Genomic DNA, 20842 nt, shown 5'->3' on the forward strand with positions numbered 1-20842 from the left:
TGATTTTTATTTCATCTGGCCCTTGAATATAGTGACGGTATTATGTGAACCCAGAGTCTGATTTATTAACTTTTTATGTGTAGAAATATTCATTTAAATATTAACTTTTTAACTATATGTTACACATCACCTTTGAAAATAGAAAATTATGTGAAGAGGGATATATACCAAAAGGTGATCTGCCAATTTAGTTGTATCATTGCAAAACATCCATCTATTAAAGGCACTGGGTAAAGTGCTTTGCATATGAACGTACTCTTCAGGAAGCTTTTGAATGAATGAGTGGTTGAAAAGAACTACTGGAGGAGGTAGATGTTGTGATCCTTATTTTACAGGTGAGGAAATTGAGGCTTGAAGCCAGGGGATGAGCCCAAGGTCACAGAAGTTGGTGGAAAGCCAGAATTTGACTCCATGTATCGCTGATTCCAAAGTCGACATATGCAGCAGCCAAATCTTTAAAAAATGCGAGTGATTGGGGCCAGCCTGGTGGCATAACAGTTAAGTTCGAGCGCTCCACTTCAGAGGCCCAGGGTTCACAGGTTCGGAAACTGGGCGTGGACTGACGCACTGCTCATCAAGCCATGCTGTGGCGGCATCCCATATAAAGTAGAGGAAGTGGGCAGCGGATGTTAGCCCGGGGCCAATCTTCCTCAGCAAAAAGAGGAGGATTGGCAACGGATGTTAGCTCAGGGCTAATCTTCCTCACATAAAAAAACAGTGAGAGTGATGCACCATCATCTGTCATGGTGTGTGCAACATGCACATACCCACTGCATTTTTATGTCATTCTCTGATATCTTTTTCCATCTTTTTGTGTCTGCTTCCTGATCCACCCAGCACTCCCCCTTAGGTGTCAAAACCAAGAAGTTTATTTTTGTTATTTATTTGATGAAAAGAATTTTATGTCTACTATTTATTTGTAGTTGGTAATGCAGATAATAGACTTGCTTTTCTTTTAAAAGTCATATTAAATCATTTTTTTTACTTATGAATTATGACCCTAGGCAGTAAAATTATATCTCACAGTCTCAGTACTCATTGGAGCTAATTATTCAAATAAAAATAAATGTTTTTATAAATGTTACTGTTATTATAGAAATAATATAACCTGTGGTCTTTTAAGATAAGCACAGCATGGGGAGGCAGGAGGCAAGCAATGGGCAGATATCAGTCAACAGGTATTGGTTTAGAACTTACTGGTTGCCTAAAACTGCCAAGTCCTATGGAGTCATGTGGTCTATCCTGGCCCTTGCAAAGTTGTGCTGGAAGCGGGCAGACCTCTTTACTCCTTGGTGGCCGTGGAGCTCACAGTGTGGACATGAGTGTAGTTAGCAAGGAGGAAACCAGGCGAATGGAAGGAGTCCCTGCTGCTGTTGGATCACATCTGCCCTCATAGTCTTTGGATGGGTATCTGAAATAATGAAGCCACTTCAGTCTTTTCATATTCTGTCTGGGAATGTTGTGAAAAGTGGCCCAAGAATGACACCAAGTCTGAATTTGGCTGGCTGGTGCACGGAAACTTGTCCTTCATACCCCTGGGCCTGGGGAGCTCTATTGACTCTCTCGATGCTGTGCAGAAGCTGTTGGATAATTTGTACAAGGGGTTGGTGCTTCACATGAGAATGAAGATGCTGAAAGGCTGGGACACAGGGTTATTCCTTGGGGTCACAGAAGATGGTGTTGCTTCCGTCATCTTCCTCCTGGAACAGAGAGGTCTTTTGCTCTTCTGGAGCAGGCATCTATACCAATGGTCATGGAATAAACTGGAGATTTGGAAGGGTCTGTCTCAGCCTTTAACACCAGTAGTTTCGCCTCCACTCTCCTCTTTCTCTGTGTTAATGTTCTGAGGATTTTTTCTTTTCCTTTTCAGTTTGGCATCAGTTGTCTCTGATTCAGTTTTTCTTGCTGCAGATGAAGTGCCACAACACATTTGACCCTCCTTTGCCTCTCCCCCAGCCACTCCCCCGTCTGGGCTGGAGACTGAATGATGTGTTTTCTCATTCTTGTGCACTCGTCATAGCTGGCCATGTGTGGGTCAGCTGTTGTGTGGGCCAGCAGCTGCCGGGCATGGGAGCTGAATGCCAGGCCCTTTCCAAGGGGAGAATTAGACATAGCATTGGAGGTACCGTTAGAAGGTCCACTGCCCCTCACATCAATGGGCTGTGCAGCTGGGACACCAGTAATAGGAAACGAGACCAAGCTCTGCTGGCTTTTTATTCAGAGGTTGGAGTTTAACCGGTGTTAGAAGAGAGCCAGGCACACTTCGGATCCTTGCCGCCCTCAGTGCAAGCTGTGGACTGTATAGTAAAACCCTCAGGGGTCGTGCAGCTTTGCTTTCAAAGCATCCCATTGTTATTACTTTTTAATAGTGTCAGTTAATGTTCTGTTCTACCTATTCAATATCTCATTAAGATGGTAGGTTATTTTCTACATAGGAATGAACATTTTAATTATTAGCTCTATATATCTGAATAAAATTCTATTTAAGCACAGATGTTGTAATACATTATTTGGGATACTTTTAGAATAAATGAAACTTATTTATTCTAAAGTCAATTACCTGAATCAGTTTATTGTATCTCAAAAAATATACTTGTTCTCCTGTTAGTGGAGATGAAGTAAGGTGAACTTTAATGGTGACTTGAGGGGCCGGCCTAGTGGTTAAGTTAGGTGTGCTCTGCTTTGGTGGTCCAGGTTTGGTTCCCAGGCGTGGACCTATACCACTCGCCAGTGGCCATGCTTTGGTAGTGACCCTCATACAAAATAGAGGAGGATTCACATGGATGTTAGCTCAGGGTGAATCTTCCTCAAACAAAAAGAGGAAGATTGGCAACGGATGTTATCTCAGGGTGAATCTTCCTCAGCAAAAATAATAATAATAATCAGGACTTGAGGATAAGGTAGGAGAAGTATACAAATAGATAAACAAATATATATATATAAATTATTTTGGGATGGTTCTTTTGCCTATAGCTTTGAAAGACAAATATTTAATGTCCTTAGGTGGTTTGAACCTAGTAGTTCAAATCTGGTCTGTTTTTCTTTAAGATATTACAGTGGTTCCCTAGAATCTTTTTATGTTAACTCTCTCCAAGGGTAAAGGGAAAGTGAAAAGGAGCTCCTGATGATTGGGCCTTCCAGCTTGGAATGACGTTTAAAAAGGATGTTACGTGAAGACCCAGAAGGAGGATACCAGCTCCAGGCTGGCAGTGCTTCTCAACAGCGTTGTACAGTTGCAGGGAAGAGAAGGTTAAGGGGGGGAGGAGTTGGCATCAGGAGTGGAGATAATTGTGTTTGACTGGGGTATATGTACTTTTAACCAGTAGTTTCCAATTCGCATTTTATCCTTCATGGGAAGAGCCAGTGGTTGTCCCTGACTGAGGTTTCGTTTCAGCGTCCACGGGGGCTGTTTGCTGGCAGTTCTGTGGGATAAAGACTCTGTAGATAGATTATGTCTCGTTTGGATAGGTGTTTGATTTCAGATCCAAGAAAAGAGGCCAAGAGACCCACCTGCAAAGTGTTTTAATATTTTATTTATAACACACACACATTCAGAAACAAATCAATACTTAGCCCAGTGGAATGCTAACCGGTGAAAGCTACTTCGAATAGGACTTTATTAAAGTATATTTACACTTAAATAAGTATGTGAACTGTAAATTGTTCCATTTTGGACTCTGGAATATTTTTTATGGGTTAATTAACCTCTTTTTCTCCCCCTGCAGAACTGGCTAGATCCTGCAAAAGAAATAAAGAGACAATTGCGAAGTGAGTATTTAAATAATCATATTTTGAAGTTATTAAGTTAATCTTTGTCTGTTTCTATCTTTGATAAAATTCATAGGCTATAGACTAGAATAATAAGATAGTGATAGAATGATCAGCTCTATTCTGCATTTCTATTGTATAGGAAGTTAAGGATACTCACAATATTTTCGAAGAATCATGACTTTATTTTGCACATGGCTTAGGGACTCCTCTACTGGTCAAGAGGTTCTAGAGTCATAGTCTTAAATATTCCCTCACAGTGTCTGCCACTGTGAAGGAATGTCTGATCTTTTTTTCTGGGGAAAAGAATGAGAAGCTGCTTTTCTGTAACTTTCACTTTTTATGTAAATTTTACTCTAGGTAAACCTCTCACTGTTGCTTTGTCTGCTTCACTTTGGAAGTGTGTACTTGGTTTAATTTCTAAGCGTATCTCTGGCGCCAGAGGCACGGGGATGCACTGTTCATCGATGGGCTGGAGTGAGGACTCGAGGGGAGAGAAGTCTGCAGAGCACTTCTTCCAGTCCTCTGTGGTTTAAATACCCCCCCTCGTTTGTTGTACAGCCCACACCCACTTGATGCGCTCGCTGGGTCTGGGTTGTAGTCAGTCCCGCTTGGCCCCGTCTTCCATTTCCCACTTGTTCTCACTGTGGACTTCCGAAGGGACGTCGTGTCCCGCTCGGACCTGCTTCAGTCCCTCCGTAGGTTCTGTCTCTACAGGCTGTCTTGTCTGTGGCTGGCTTTGTGATATCTGTGCCCAAAACAGTATCACCCCAGAAAAATCTCTGATAGGGAATCTGGACACTTAATTTCCTTCAGGGTCTGTGAATGACTGAAGCAGAAAAAGTGGGAACCACAAACTGCGGGAATTTGTAGACAGGAGAACAGAATTCTCACCAGCCCTTCTGGACTGTGGGCCCCAGAACTGTCCCGGGAGAGAGCATATCCCCTGAGTGCCAGCCTGCGGGACACCTACGGCTCTGTTGGCTTCATTTCCCTGCTTACTTGTTACTCCTAACATCAGGACACTGGGACAGATCTGTACTCGCCCTCTGTTCCTTTCCATCTACCTTCTGTCTCTCAGGGTAGCTTTCCCCCAGTGGTTTTCTTCATTTCTTTTCCTCTCTTGAATTATAGTCTTGTTGGTAGTCTTCCTGTCGTTTCTTTCCTCTCTACTCTCCTTTTTTAGTCTGAGCATATGCCTTATCTTTCCCATTTCCTCTCCTCGTAGACTCATCTTTCTTGACCTTTTGTTCTATCTTTGATTAGAGTGATCGTCCTGATTTGCCCGGGCCTGAGGGACTGAGGAGTTTCTCAGGATGTGGGTCTGTGAGTGCCCAAACTGGAACTTCCCGGGCAAACTGGGATGGTTGGTCACCCTGTCTTTTGACTGTGATCCCTGGCTTTCCAGCATTCCCTGCCCTTCCCTCCTGCATTTATTGTCTTGTTGTTTCATCTGTCTGTGTTTGCATCATGATGGAAAGGGGAGAAAAGAAAAGGAGTAATTAGATGCAGGTACATGATGCTTAGATTATGGAAGAAACTGTACCCGAGAGCTTTGGAACTTTTCCTTTGTCCCTTCCAAAGTCGTTTCATGCTCTGCAAAGTGCATGCATTCAAAAAGGTACGGATGCGTGGTTCTTTCACTTTCTCTGAAACCAAACCTGCCAAGTGACCCAAACCAGAGAGAGAACAGGATAACCCCTGAAACTTGATTGATGTTCCATTGAGTTGTTTCCTGTGGTTTTGTTTTGGCTTTTGTTTGATTAGTTCTGTGTGCCGCTCATGTTGGAGCTGGGGAGATTTCCTCATTTCTGGAAGGCAAGACTTTTGCTGATTATGAATCACAGTCTTATGCTTTGATTATTCGTGAAGTTTTTCGAGTTATTTCAGGACTTCTGCCCTTGTGGTTTGGCAAGAGGAGTAACAGTAACAAATAGGATTTGAGCTTTTCAACACTGCTGGAGCTGGCTCTCTAGGTGGCATCCTGTGCTGCCCCTCGTGAGAGCCGGGTGAGGAAATGGAGCTTCGGTTGTTGTCTTTACCTCTTTCCTCCTGCTTGCGTTGAGATGGGCAGAAGAACTGCTTGTTCCATCTTAGCCCAGCCTCGCTTATGACTTTATTGTTTCTTTTTAGTTAATAGGCAATTAGCAAAGGTAAATATTAATATTTTTTCAGTTGCTTTTGAAAACCGACAACCTATTTGCTCCTATTTAAAATTTACCTTAAAATCTTTTCCTCAAATGTCCACAAATAAGACTTGAGATATAAACCTTGCGTGTGATTAATATATAAACAATCTGTAGCTAGATGAACTATTTATACATAGGTAGGTAAAAATTATGATGATATATAATTCAAAGTTCAGTGTTATTGCTGCTCAAGTATGTATCCTATTAGAAACTTATGCCTGTAGTCATATCCAGGCAAGCATGTGTTCATGTTAATACCTAAAAAACCAAAAATAAGGATCCACTAAGGAACAATAATCCTATGATGACTTGGCTTAATTCTGGGTTAGCAGGCACCTCGCCTCGAAGAAGTGCATCTTCACACCCAGGGAGGCGTTGCTGGCCAGGAAGTGTGCCGTCTCTCCGTGTTCAGGAGAGTCCTGTATCCCATTATGAGGTTCTAAATGTGTGACGCAGAGCTGAAATCTGTGTCTTAAATCCAGCAGGATTGACTGTGTTAGAATAATGACGTACTGAGCCAAAATCTAGCAAAAGTGCCTGTGTTCACAGTAGCCACTCAATAAGGATTTGCTGACTCCTGAGTGAGAGAAAAGTTAATCTGCTGATGGTGGGGAAAGGACAAAATGACACGTTAAAGAGGAGAATAGGCTTCAGTACAATTTTCTTCAAGTCTGTAAATTAGAGCATTCGTGAGGCATTCCAATATGTATAGAATGAAATAACACACAGACACTTTTGTGTATATTTAGAAATACTGTGAACTTTGAGCACAGCCGTAAATTCAGGCCAGTGGAATTACTTGGTCCCTTCAGGAAAATAATACCTGCCCTCTCACCAGAGCTGTGCGTGTTTTTCTTTGTTTGTTTTTAACGTCATCCAAAGCATGATGTATCAAACATGAGTTAAAAGTTAATGTAGAAATAGCAATGTTTCAACTTTTAATAAGTCATTTATGACATGGTTGTTTGATATAGTCATTGTTCGTGGCACAGCGCGGCGAAGTATGTGTTATACTTACACCCCCTTAATAAAACCTAGGAAATAATTTTATTGTCTTAAAGTGTTGTGACTTTTTACCAGTCTCTCTCTTCTTTGGAGTTGCTCTTAACACTTCCTTCAAATAGCCCATTAATCATTTCCTGGATGGCTATAGAATCACTTGATCATTACCCCCCCTTCCCCAACAATGTAGAAATCCTTAAATGCTTTTTTTTTTTTTTTAAAGGGTGGAGAATATTTGGCATCTAGAGATTCTGTGGTTAAAACAAACCTTATCTCAGAACTATTACGTGGAGGTTATATTAAAATTTTTGCTTAATAGATCACCATACAAAACATTTGAAATAGCAGGGAATGTTTATAAAAAAGTGAACCTATTATTCTTTAATGGTGGGTTATGTGTGTAATTGATTTTTATTTTATTTTTCATTTCATTTTTGTTTTGTAAATCATATTTTCTTTTAAATTAAAAAATGAAATTCTCTAAAGTGATTTATAGTGGGACTAGTCTCTACCATTTGAACATTGACCTTTAAGTTTTATCAAAATAAATGGTCATTCTGTTGGTTGGATGAATAACCACGATATATAATAATTACAGGTCTTCCCTGGCTGTTCACCTTTAATGTGAAGTTTTATCCTCCTGATCCTTCTCAGTTGACTGAAGATATCACCAGGTACTTTATATTTACATTAAAAATGAACCTTTACTTACAGCTCTCATTTAATTTCTGTGCTCTGGGAGAGTGGCAGTAATTTCAGGATTGAAACCAAAAAATTTTTTCTTAAGTTGAGTTTTAGAAGTTTCCTTGGAAGTGGGTACTCCAAACTAGTTTGAAGTGTTGCCCGTTTCAAAAATTTTCTTCACCGTTCTTTGATTTCTCCATTTATATTTGAGTAATGGAATATTTAAAAAAATATTGCTGGCAACTTTGTTCCCTAGTACTTTCAAAAATCATTGATATTTAAAATTTCAGATTTTAATGCTAAGATGGTTTTTATTATATAACCCAGGCACACATGGGTCTCATATTACAAAGGTGATATAAGGGTAGAAAAATGAAATTATTATTATCATTATTATTATTATTTTTTTGGTGAGGAAGATTAGGCGTGAGCTAACATCTGTTGCCAATCCTGTTTTTTTTTGCTGAGGAAGATTGACCCTGAGCCTACATCTGTGCCCATCTTCTTCTACTTTATATGTGGGACACCTGCCACAGCATAGCTTGATGAGCGGTGTGTAGGTCCGTGCCTGGGATCCAAACGTGGGAACCCCAGGGCGCCGAAGCAGAGCGCTTGAACTTAACCACTACGCCACCAGGCCGGCCCCTGAAATGCTCTTTAAAAATCAATTGAACTATAAAATTTTTGTTGCTGCCCTCTCCTGCAAAGGGGAAAAAACCTAATAAGATAGGCTTTCTTATGTCAGAGCCAATAACTTTTCATTTCCATCTCCTCTGAGATTATTGGGGCTATATGAACGTATGCTTAAATTGCAAATAAAAGATTCAGTTTAGGAGCAAGAGAGCATTTAGTGATTCTGAGAGTGACTGAGTATTTGAATGGTAACCAAGGAATGTTCTGTATCCACGGTGTCTTGATATTTTTAGTGCTATTAAGTGGGGTCCCAGTGATAGGACTTCTCAGCTTTGTAACAGTAGGTCTGTAGGTTGATATGTGTAGATTTTTAGGTTATTTATTACATGGCCAAGGAAAACTGTTCTGTATATATACTTTTAGAAAGCTAGAGGGTCTTATTGAAAGACGCTGCCTTGACTCCTGTGGTTCCTATGCCTTGCTGCTTTCTGCTAGGCCAGTCTTGTCACACATCAAGTTGCATCGGTGCTTAGAGTGCATAACATCCCTGTGAAAGAGGAAGGATGGAGATTTCTGTCCAATGTTGGATACATGACAGGCCTTTTTTTCGTTTACTCCTTGTTGCTGAAGAGGGATGTACTGATGCTAATCAAGTTGTCATTGAATTAGCTTCAGCTAATAAATAGTAAATAGTAGCTTCTGTAACTGCAGTGAGCTGCTTGGAGCATGAAACTTGACAGGTCAGCATGTGTGGGACGCAGAGCCCCTGCAGAGGTGCCTGGGAGCAGTGCAGGCGACGGGGCTCTGTGATGCAGCGCCCTCTCTGCACGTCCACTCTCCTTGCAGCAATTTGGAGGATGATAATCATGGTGATCACAACCTATAGCGTCGGAAAGTGCTCTAGTTTTCCTTTTAAATGGGCTTGAGCAGTCTCCCTGTGTGTGGGGGGAGGGATAGTATAGTCTAGTGAGCTGATGGAAAGCCCGAGACCAGCCAGCAGCCCGCACATGGAGCCAGGTGGACTGAATGTCACCAGTGAAATCTCCACCACAGCATGAGTGGACATTGAAGGTGGGGCAGGCTTTTGAGGAGGGTAAGAACACTGGTCAGAATAATGTTTGGAGAAAGCTCTGTCCTGCAGTGAGGAGATGGAGCTGGGAGATTCAGGAAGCTGTTGGAGTTTCTGTTTGAAGTTTTTTGAATCATAGACTTAAGCTTTGAAAACAGAGGAAAGGACCTATGTGAAAAGTAGAGACAATAATATAAAAAGGAGCAACAAGATTTTAATAATAAGTGAAATCTTTGTGTTGAGGTCTTTAAAGTGCCATAGAATGTGGAGAACTAGCACTGTTCTTGATTAGACTTAGAGGATTTGAGGGTAACCTGGGATCATAGTTTAAAATTTAGTGTTCTAAAATAAATGTAATCATACTCGTGTTGTTCTAGGGGTCAAGGAAACATATAATCCTCCTTAGAAACAGAGCTCCTGCAATGCATAAAAATACCCAGACCAGTGATAGCGGGACGACTTGCCTTCTCAGAAAATGATTGAGCACTTGCGAGGTGGCAGGTCCTTTGCTAACTGTGAGACTGTGGTGACGATAGGCAGAGTCCTCACCCTGCCTGAGAGATTTGTGCCGTAATCCAGGGATAACTGAAGCGGTGATGGCTGATCCCACGTGCTGGACCAGAGGTAGCCCGCCCGTGTGAACTTGTGGGGTGCAGGGCAAGAGGAGGGTGGGCCCTGAAGCCCATGCTGGGCAGAAGTGTCCACGGGAAGAAGGTGGCAGCTGCCAGCAGGAGTGGCATTCTCTAAAAGAGCTTCAAGAATGAGAGCACTGCCCTTTAGCAAGTGTTAAATTTGAGAGTAGAAATAAGGTTTTAAAATGTCACTGGAAGGAGTTGATAGTGGGGTCAAAAAAAAAACAATCCTTGTAGAATATAAATAATGTTTCTGCATGTTATTTAGTAAAAAACATAATCTTTTATAACTGTGTAGTAAGCCATTTGGAACATTGAATGATCACTGTTATTATCATAACTACTAACAATACCATGATTATGGCTACCAGTTTTCGATTCTCGGGTACCATGCCAGGTATTTTATTTATATTAGCTAGTTTTTACCCTCAGCTAGTTTTTACCCTCACCTGCAGAGAGAGGTGGAGTTCTTCCCACTTTACAGGTGGAGAATTAGCCTCAGGCAAGTAAGTGAACTTGCTCAAGGTCACATAGAGTCAGCTCTGCCTGGCTCTGAAGCCCACGCTTTTTCTACTGTAAACTGAACTAGCTGCCTCATTAGATGAGGAAATGGGCAGGTAAGGGCTTCAAAGTAGAGATTTACTAATAGTTGTAAAAGGCATCTCAGGAAAAGAAGAAATTAGTATGAAAAGGTGGAGAGGATAGAGGGTAGGTGACCTTAGCTGTTTTTGCAAATGCTTAAGACTGCAGCTATTTTTATTTCATTAATCTTTACAACTTCTGAGGGGCATGCTAATTTTGAATACAGTTTTAATTTTTTTTTTTTTTTTGAGGAAGATCAGCCCTGAGCTAACATCCAATGCCAATCCTTCTCTTTTTTCTGAGGAAGATAGGCCCTGAGCCAACATCCGTGCCCATCTTCTTCCACTTTATATGGGACGCTGCCACAGAATGGCTCGACAAGCAGTGTGTCGGTGTGCGCCCAGGATCCCAACCCTGGGCCGCTGCAGCGGAGCGTGGGCAGTTAACTGCTTGTGCAGTTAACCGCTTGCGCCACCGAGCGGGCCCCTTTGCATACAGTTTTAAATCCAGAGACAGTCTAAGTGACTGGAATTTTTACCTTTATTTTAACAGTGATGATTCATTATTACCAGAACACAGTTCAGAATTTCCATTCTATTAACTTAGGCCTCTGGACTCAGTTTCTGTAAATAAGCCGCAAGGTTAGGAGTCAAGGAGCAAGGTAGGCTTCTTGTTAGAGAAGACTTCTTTTGCTGTGGATTTGAAGAGGGCCTGTGTTGTAGATTTGTTTTCAAAGGAGTCTTAGAGCTCAAGGTTATGAGCGCTACAGTCTTAACTAATTGGTCTCCCCGACTCTTTTCTCCCCCTGCTCCTGCAGATACTTCTTGTGCCTTCAGCTCCGGCAGGACATTGCCTCTGGCCGCCTGCCCTGCTCTTTTGTCACTCATGCGCTCCTGGGATCTTACACACTGCAGGCTGAACTTGGGGACTACGACCCAAAAGAGCACGGCAGTAATGACCTCAGCGACTTCCAGTTTGCCCCCACCCAGACCAAGGAGCTGGAGGAGAAGGTGGCAGAGCTGCATAAAACCCACAGGTCTGTGGACTTGCTTACTGGAGAGAAGGTGGCCGGGGTGCATTTAAGTAGCTTCTCTTACAAAGCTTGCTATACATGTGAACATAGTTGATGGGATTATCCAGACTTTCCTTTTGGAACTTCACCTCGTACTAATCAAGACGACTTGCAGCCCTTGAGATGTTCTTTCATTGTCTTTATGACTACGAGAAGCTATGCTCATGATGCTAAATGTGTTCATTTATTGGAAAAATTTACTTTTCCCTCTGACATCTCTTTCTTCCTACTCCCAGTCCTATCCCTTAACACACATACACTTGAAACAAACATTCCCACATACTTGTTTGGCATTCACTATATATTTCTGCCTTTTAATTGTTTTTATTACCATATTTGTCAAGAAAGCCAGGGAGATAGTGCGGCATCAGGATTTGAATCAGAAATGTGAGTGGTGGTGGATATGGGAGTAACTGAGATACACAGGTGGTTCCTCTGCCCACAGAAGATGGCCTTTTGATTTAGCTAAGAATTACTTAATTACTTAAATACCCTATTAACACTTTGAGAACTTGTATATCTGTGTGAAAATAAAATGGGTTTTATTAATAAGCACAAGTTTTAAAAACTCCAGCTACAAATTATAATTTTTCCCATATTGCACAATTGAAGTTTTAGGAAATTTTGACTAAAATGATTTGGAAGGAACTTTCAGAGATTAGAAATTTTTTAACAGACCACGTTCATTGACTTTTCTTTAAAAAAATAATAAATGAAGTATTTGACTCTAAATTAACTTGGTCCCAGTTCTACTCAATGGACGTTTATTGTGTAACTGGAATTTGAAATCTCAGGTGCTGCAGTGCCGTGGGGAATATGAAGATTAATGGGACGTGGTGCCGCCCTCGAGGAGCTTAAAATTTATATAGCTGGGGGTACAGACAGGAATGGAAATAACTTTCTTATGGACAGAGTGTGATAGGTACTAGCTACAATAGGTGTCAAGTCAAATACAAACACTTCTGATCTGTGTTATGATCAGCCCTGGTGAGGTAAAACTATGGAGTAAGACTTTGTTTCAGAAAGATGAAATCACTTTTTTATTCTCGGTTAATTTATGTTGCACGCATTATTGTTGGGGCTTTTTTCTCCAGTGGAAAAAAATCAAAAGCAACTTTCTAAGATAGAAAGGGTAAGGTTGGAGCTGCACCTCCTTGTAATGAACAGGTTTACAGTGGAGCGTCTTCAGAGGAGAATGTTAGAGGCTGAAAGCTGAGTCTTCTTACCTGTTGGCTACTTGTTTGCAAATTAGTGGCGTTACTCCCTCCACCCCAAGCTCTCCGAGCTCGTACACCCCTTTGCCCATTTTGGCCACTTTGCTTTGCATCTGCCAATAAGATAATATCGTTTCTTTTGGTTTTTAGGGGCTTATCTCCTGCACAAGCTGATTCTCAGTTCTTAGAAAATGCAAAGAGGCTTTCCATGTATGGTGTGGACCTCCATCACGCCAAGGTACTGTGAATATAATGAGGCAGTGGCGTCTCCGTCTGACTGAAGATGTGAGAGATGCCAGGGTCAGAATGGCCTCGTTCACTTTTGGGAACAGGCTACTCGCCCTCAGCCAAAGGTCTCTCTCATGTTTCTTTGGTGACTGTTGTGGGAGGGACCATTTATTCTCCCCCTACTTCTTTCTTCTCCTCCCAGTCTTTTAAATTAATACCCTTTTGTCTGTACTTACTGTAAGACTCACCGTGTCAGCCTTCTCTACTCCTCATCCTGGTTTGTGTTGTGTCCCAGCTTTCGCTGTGCCGCCTGCCGACTCTGTCCCAGCTTCCTCTCCCGCCTCTGTTCCGGGAGAGGAGAGCTATCTCGGTGACCACGAAAGCACACGAGGATTTGACCACTTTCCAGAAAGCTTCCGGGCTGTGAAGGAGCCCAGGTTGTTGGGCTTGCCCCTGGAGGTCTGTTTTGTACTTCTTGTGAGATAAAGTGGGCTGGCCCCGGCTCCGGGTGGTGGAGCACCTCAGTCTAATTTGAGAGGTGGGCAAAGAATGGAATTGTGAACACAGGTGCTGGGGGAAGGTGGGGTTGGATTGGGAGAATGCCAGAAACTAACATCACCTGCTTCCTGATCCTGGTTCCGGTGGTCAGTGGTGGGGAGAGCCAAGGGAGAGAACGGGAGGTGAGGTGAAAGATGGACTTGGTTTTGAAAAATATGTCCAGAGTCAGCTCAGCATGCTGAGAGGACCTATGGTCGCCTGCTCGTAAAACAGCCGGCCAATCCCTAGATGTAGCACAGGAAGCCTGGATTATAGGATTTGCGGAATCTCTAGGAGGGCCCCCTGCCCCAAAATACCTTCCCTCTCCAGGCTTCACATTAATAATTCCTGCTTTTGTGTTAATAGTATTTCATATTTTCAAAGCTCTTTTTTTTTCCTCAGTGACTTCCTTTATTCTCTAAGTATTCTTCCTTATGACAAAAATAATACACATTCATCATAGAAAGTAGAGCCAAACAGAAGGAAATAAAAATCACTGAAATCTCTTCATGCAGAAATAAGCAGTTAATATTTTGATACATTTTCTTTTTTAAAAAACAATCTGAGTATTTGAACTCTCATGCATTTTAAAGGTGGGGATTGTACTGTAAGTATCATTTCATGAGATTTTTATTGGTTTTGTTTTGTTTTTTTAAAGATTTTTTTTTTTTTCCCCCAAAGCCCCAGTAGATAGTTGTATGTCATAGCTGCACATCCTTCTAGTTGCTGTATATGGGATGCGGCCTCAGCATGGCCGAAGAAGCGGTGCGTCGGTGCGCGCCTGGGATCCGAACCCGGGCCGCCAGCAGCAGAGCGTGCGCACTCAACCGCCAAGCCACGGGGGCCGGCCCCTGTTTTGTTTTTTTTACTTGCTCTTATAAACACTTTTCCATGTTAGTAAATAGTCTCTGGCAGCATTGTTTTTAACTGCTACGTACTGTATGCCTTTAATTTTTAAAAGTACTTTCACATACACCATCTGAGGTAAGATTGGAAAGTTTTTATTTTACAAAAACTACATAGAACAGAGTGCAGACAGTGACTTGCCTAAAGCCACGCGTTGCTGAGCGGAGTCATCTGCCTGATGTCTCCTGATAAATCCTGCTAGGAGGTGCAACAGGTCTTCCCGATGCTTGCGTGTTTTTCAGCTCCTGTCTCTCTGTGATGGAGATAGGTTGCTCTCTCCTCCTCTGAACCCTGTTATTCTGCCACACGTACATCTCGCATCTGCTGCTTTGTTGACCATTAGTTAGAAACTAGTTCTTAGATGGCAATACTGCAAGGTTCTGGGATTCTTGTTTTTAAAGTTGTATCTTAGAAAAGTAAAAGTTGTAGGCTCTCTTATAAGTATAATTTCAGTTCTTGCTGTGTGGTTAGGAGCAGATGACTTTAAAAAAATGTAAAGTAACATTCATTCTGTTTATCATCTGATAGGTAATATTTGATAAGCAAGATATTTGTAGCTCATTGAAAAGAATCTCTCTCAATTTAAAAGAACTTTTCATGTAGTTTCAAGTTTTGTGCCTTTATACATTTTTCATTGTCTTGAGATCATATTTAAAAATTTTTTCCATTTATTTTTTATTATTAGAAGAGTTCTTAACGGCACACTCACGTAGGGACAAGTTGAAGAGGGTTGAATAAAAGGACTCTTGAGAAAGGTACGGGGAAACCACAGAGCAGTGTGGCTCCTCTGAGCTGGTCACGGCAGCTCTCCTGACCTTCGGTGTGAGGGGTGAGGGCAAAGAGTAGTTGCCAGAATGCGGAAGGAGAGGTCTGTCTTGAGAGGAGCCACACATCCCTGGCCACTTCCTCTCTCTGATCTCCTGCGAGAACATTCCACAGGCTGAACACACCCGGTAGCCACTGGGCATGGGATCCTGTTGACGTCCATGTGGGCAGCTCCCTGAGGCAGTGGGCATGGCTGAGAAGGGGCTCCTTTTTATCAGTTTATTTTTCTGACTTTGTTGCTGAATGACACAAGTCAAATATGGAGGACTAAGGCATGCTTTTTTCCCTTTCACTTCTTACCCTTTATCTGTAATTTCTATTCACACAAATACTGATAATTCTAAAACAATATGTGGAACAACTGAAAATCAAGTGATTTACTTGGATACAGATTGTGTTTATTCTTAAGTCCGATAAAATAGCTTCAGTGTCCTGGCTAAAGATTGCTTCAGACTAGAGATGGCTTTTTTCAGTGTTTCAAACGAGGGTCACCTCCTTACTTGGTGGGAACATGCTGTCTTGGGTAGTCTTCCGGCCTGCTCCCTGTGGCCGTGGCCGGTGACATTTTTGGCAGACACACCATTTGTTCTGGTTCCAAGTTGTTGGGCACCTGGGCCTGATTCACCCCCACTTTCACTCTGTTCCTAGAAAGAACTGTGGCTGCCAGGGTATGGGTGAATAAAGCACCCTATAGATTAGATTTTTAAACCTTCTTAGATGGCCTAATATAATTTTATTTGTATGTATGAATTATTCAAATATCATAGCAGTGAAAACAATTGGCATCAGTTACCTGGTACTACACTTCTATTTTCAAAACACTAATATAAACTGTGTTAAATTGTTCTCAGTAATAAGGCAGTCGGAATGTTATGCTTTTATTGAATTGAGAGACCTAGACTAGATGTGGTGTTTGTTTCAACATGTTGTGTGAGAATTTGTTCCATGTGGTGAATGATTTCTGAAAATGTGAATATCTCTGAACAATATTCTTCAGTTTTACATATCTTGAATGATATCCTGTTCTTCCCTTAAAGATAAACAATGATTTGTGTATTTTGAATATTGTGCATATTAGATCTTCAACACTACTTGGAATGTGAGGAGGCAGTTTTTTACTTTTGTATATAAATTTATTTGTTTTTTAAACATTGTTCAGGCTTGTGATTATTCTAGATTGTCATCTATTCCAAATTAAAACACTGGGGAAAGAAAGCAATGTTAGTATGTTCCAGAATAGTCTGTGGTTCTTTGGAATCTGCCAGCCAGAGGAGTGGTGTAATGAGAGCTGGATGTCCCCACTCTGAGTTATTGAAACACTGCTGGAAAGAATTCCAAGATTTCCACACTGTCAGCTTAGAAGAGAAATTTTCTGTGAGGGATTGGTGTTTTGCAGAATATAGGCATAATTTTAACAGTTATTAGCTAGCACCGTCCATCTGAGATGAATTTGCCTGAAGTAAGATGGCTGCCTGCCCCTTAGGGTAAGCCAACCGACTGTCCCCAGGGCTGGAATAGCCTCTAGGAAAACACATTTCTCACCCGTATCTTCAGGATGTCTAAATCGAGTTCTGTTTCCTTTTTTCCTCTTGCAGCTGAACTTGAGAACATATGAATTATGGCTTGTGAAGAATATGGTGTCCTGTAGTCCTGTTCCTATCCCTCCTTGGCAACTCAAATCTGATCCCTGAAGATGGATAGATTTAAGATGTGTCATGTGTCCTACTGTTTCTGTTAGCTTGTGTACTGTCACTGAAATTTAAATACACACTGTTAAACTGGCTTTCCTGGTCATGGTTTGAGGGGGATAATTAGCTTCCTGATCTGTATAACTTTCACAGCTCTAACCGTGGTCAATGGCTTATGCTTGGCAGGACTCAGAAGGCGTGGACATCAAGCTGGGCGTGTGTGCTAACGGGCTTCTCATCTACAAAGACAGACTGAGAATCAATCGTTTTGCCTGGCCAAAAATCTTGAAAATTTCCTATAAGCGCAGTAACTTCTACATCAAAGTCAGGCCGGCAGAGGTAAGCCGTGTCGTAGCCCTGGGCCTGTCCAGTCAGCCTTTGTCAGTGTTTCCCTTTGCGGCCATGAGCGAAGTGAATTCTTTTCCACTGAATTTGAAGAAAATGAACTGTTCTTTATTCTTCCGTGGTCAAAAGAGGACAGGGTTCTTGATGCTAAACCTGCATATTTATCCCTGTTGCGAAAAAACAAGCAAAAGCTACACCTTTCACAGAAACCAAAATGTAGTGAGTGCCTGCCACATAGTGGGGACTCGTTTTTTTCGTTATCGAATCAGCTAAGTGGTAGCGATCAATAGGAAGTGGAAAAATGAGATTTAGTGGACATTGAAGGATAGTTGGTTTACGTCAGTAGTTGATACTTTTCATAGTAACTAGTATTGCAGTCTATGAAAAATTTGTCTCGTATAATTAGATATGCTAATATTATTTACTTTTTTCAAGAAGAATTACTTCTTACAGAAATATCTGAATCCATGGTTTTCAGTGGCTTCTAATCATCTCTTAAGGAAAAATACTGATTTATTTTATGAATTTATTCCAGCTGGAACAGTTTGAGAGCACCATTGGATTCAAACTGCCAAACCATCGTGCAGCAAAAAGGCTATGGAAGGTGTGTGTGGAGCATCATACTTTCTACAGGTAATTTCAGGAAAACAGCTTAAAATTAATTAACGTGGCTATTGATGCGCTCTACGTACAGAGGTGGTAGTGGATAGTGTGGCAGATGCAGCGACACTGTTTTGTGGTTCTTGGGTCTCCCCAGTGCCAGATCTCATCTGCAGTCCACCCCCATGCCTGTTTCTATTGCTCTGGCCTCGCCCTGTCATCACTCAGACTGCGATGGTCCCAAACTCCGCTTTCTGACTCCAGCTGCCTTTCGTCCCGCCCACCACACTCTCCCACCTCTGCCGTTCTTCTTTCCATTGTCACTCGGCTTAGGTTTCATGTAGCCGTTCTTATCAGCTCCCTCCTGCTTAAGTTCTTTCCCAAATCCACCTGAACCCTGTGGTCTGCCCCTTGGCTGCTGTGTCAGAAGTGATGAAGCCCCTCAGGCCCCTGCCCTTTTTTGCACATCAACCTGCCAATCTGCTGGTCCTGGATTGGTCCTGTGTCCCGACCTCACCACTTTTGTACCTGTGCTGGCAAGTGCTACCTTAGATAGCACAGCTGTGCTGATACACGGCGCTCACTCTTTATAAGAGGAAGGTGCACAACCCTGTGGGCTAGTGCTCCTTCAGAGAGAGTGTCATTTCACAGCAGCAGCTGGATCCTCAGTGCTGCCAGGTAGTCAATCCTTTGACTTCCTCTGCCATCCCAGGTATTCAGGGTCGTCTCGAGCCCCTTAGGCACCCCTCCTCTCTGCTCACGTGCCCCCCTTTGTGTGGCACTCGGCTAGTACAAGCTGTGGGTCGTGAGCGTGCTCGGTTTCGTGCACCTTTCCTCTTCCCCTTTGCCCATAACTAAGCAGCACTCCCGTCTCCCTCCATTCCTTCCTTCCCAGATCTCTCCTCTGTCTCCATCCCTCATTTCATGCCTCACACAGGATCGCGCTTTGTAAATCGTATGCTCTCAGTTGGTGCCTTTGACTACTTCTTCGGCCAATAAACGTGTCCATGTCTTGCTCCTTTAAAAACCAAAGAAAAACCGAAGATCTTCTTAGACCTTTTAGCCGTCTTTAGCTGTGTCCTGTCTCCTTTCATACTGTTCTTCAAGAGCATGTTCCTTGCAAGAGTACTTGGCTGATCTTTGTTTTCTCCACTTCCTCGGCGTCCTATACGGCACTCTGCGTAGCTGGCTATCTAGACCCTTCATCTGTAAGGCTCTGCTCTAGACTCTTACGGTCCAGTCCTGTCCCACCACATAGTAGATGTGTGACAGTAGGTAAGTCACTCAGCCTTTCTAAGTTGCACTTTCATCATCCATGTGATCGTAATAGTAATTGTACCTACCGTATAGGTTTACAGGGTTGTTATAGAGTTGTTTTGAAAAGTAAATGACATGACACACGTGAATCAAACTTAGAACCATTTCTGGTTTATAATAATGTTTATCATCATCATCACTATCATCATTATGATCGTTATTCTTAGTTTGGTGACCACAGTGTGCTATTTTGTGTGTGTGTGTGTGAGGAAGATCAGCCCCAAGCTAACATCTGTTGCCAATCCTCCTCTTTTTTGCTGAGGAAGATGGGCCCTGGCCTAACATCCATGCTCATCTTCTTCTGCTTTATATGGGATGCCACTACAGCATGGCTTGACAAGTGGTGTGTCGGTGCGTCGGTGCGCGCCCGGGATCCGAACCTGCGAACCCTGGGCCTCCGAAGCGGAGCGCGTGCACCTAACCGCTACGCCACTGAGCTGGCCCCCACAACGTGCTATTTTTAAAGATTTTATTTTATTTTATTTTTTATAATTTTATTTATTTATTTATTTTCCCCCCAAAGCCCCAGTAGATAGTTTTATGTCATAGCTGCGCATCCTTCTAGTTGCTGTATGTGCGACGCGGCCTCAGCGTGGCTGGAGAAGCGGTGCGTTGGTGTGCGCCCGGGATCCGAACCCGGGCCGCCAACAGCAGAGCGTGCGCACTTAACCGCTAAGCCACGGGGCCGGCCCCTAAAGATTTTATTTATTTATTTTTCCCCCAAAGCCCCAGTAGATAGTTGTCTGTCATAGCTGCACATCCTTCTAGTTGCTGTATGTGGGACGGGGCCTCAGCAGCGGTGCATCAGTGCGGTCCCGGGATCCAAACCCCGGCCGCCAGCAGCGGAACGTGCGCACTTAACCGCTAAGCCACGGGGCCGGCCCAACAATGTGCTATTTTTAAAGTGAATTATCAGCTGGTACAGATGACTCTTTCTTCAAGTTAAATCAACAAATGTTTGTTTTCAAGACTGCTCTAATATACTCATTTTAGAAGAGAGATGTAACTAATAAAATATACTTGAATCCGTCTGACTTAATTACGCTAATCATATAAATCTTTGAAAAGTTAATAATTTCTCTTGGGAGCCATGACAGATTTCTCCTAAGACAACAAGAGCCTGCCTCAAATACAGCTAGTGGGTAACACTGATGAGTGAAACGACACAGCCCCAGGCAGGACAGACAGCAGGCTTCCCTGTCCAATAGTGATAATGAAAGCAGTATTGATTGTAGAAATGACATTTAGAAATGACAAGTGCTGACATTCCTTGAATGTATGTTGTTGTCAGACACAGAACCAATTGCGTTGCGCAAACTCATTTATTCCTTACCCCCGCCGAGGAAGCCGTGGCTCAGAGCTGGGTGTCCATGGAGGTGCCCAGTAGCCAGGCACCCAGGCAGAGCGGGGCTCACTCTCTGATGTTCAAGCCCACGCCCTTCCCCTCTGCTCTCTCGTGTTCTAGCAGGCGTTTCTGAGATGTCTGTTAGCTCTGCAGAGCCTCAGATCCCTTCCTCCATCATTTTTGCTAACATACCAGGGATGCCAATT

The 20842-nt window shown here is 42.6% G+C and overlaps 1 protein-coding gene across 22 annotated transcripts in view; it reads left to right on the top strand.

Moving 5' to 3' along the window:
* Positions 1–20842, top strand: part of EPB41L2 (erythrocyte membrane protein band 4.1 like 2) — a 220045-nt gene that overhangs the window by 144069 nt on the left and 55134 nt on the right. For all 22 annotated transcript variants that reach the window (XM_058566278.1, XM_058566274.1, XM_058566284.1 and 19 more), the window contains exons 5-10: positions 3726–3768; positions 7558–7633; positions 11377–11595; positions 12996–13083; positions 17216–17368; positions 17910–18007. In XM_058566278.1, the coding sequence (XP_058422261.1) occupies positions 3726–3768; positions 7558–7633; positions 11377–11595; positions 12996–13083; positions 17216–17368; positions 17910–18007 (677 nt within the window). The remainder of the gene's footprint in view (positions 1–3725; positions 3769–7557; positions 7634–11376; positions 11596–12995; positions 13084–17215; positions 17369–17909; positions 18008–20842) is intronic.

The sequence above is a fragment of the Diceros bicornis genome, chromosome 23 (assembly GCF_020826845.1).
Source record: "Diceros bicornis minor isolate mBicDic1 chromosome 23, mDicBic1.mat.cur, whole genome shotgun sequence".
NCBI lineage: Eukaryota > Metazoa > Chordata > Mammalia > Perissodactyla > Rhinocerotidae > Diceros > Diceros bicornis.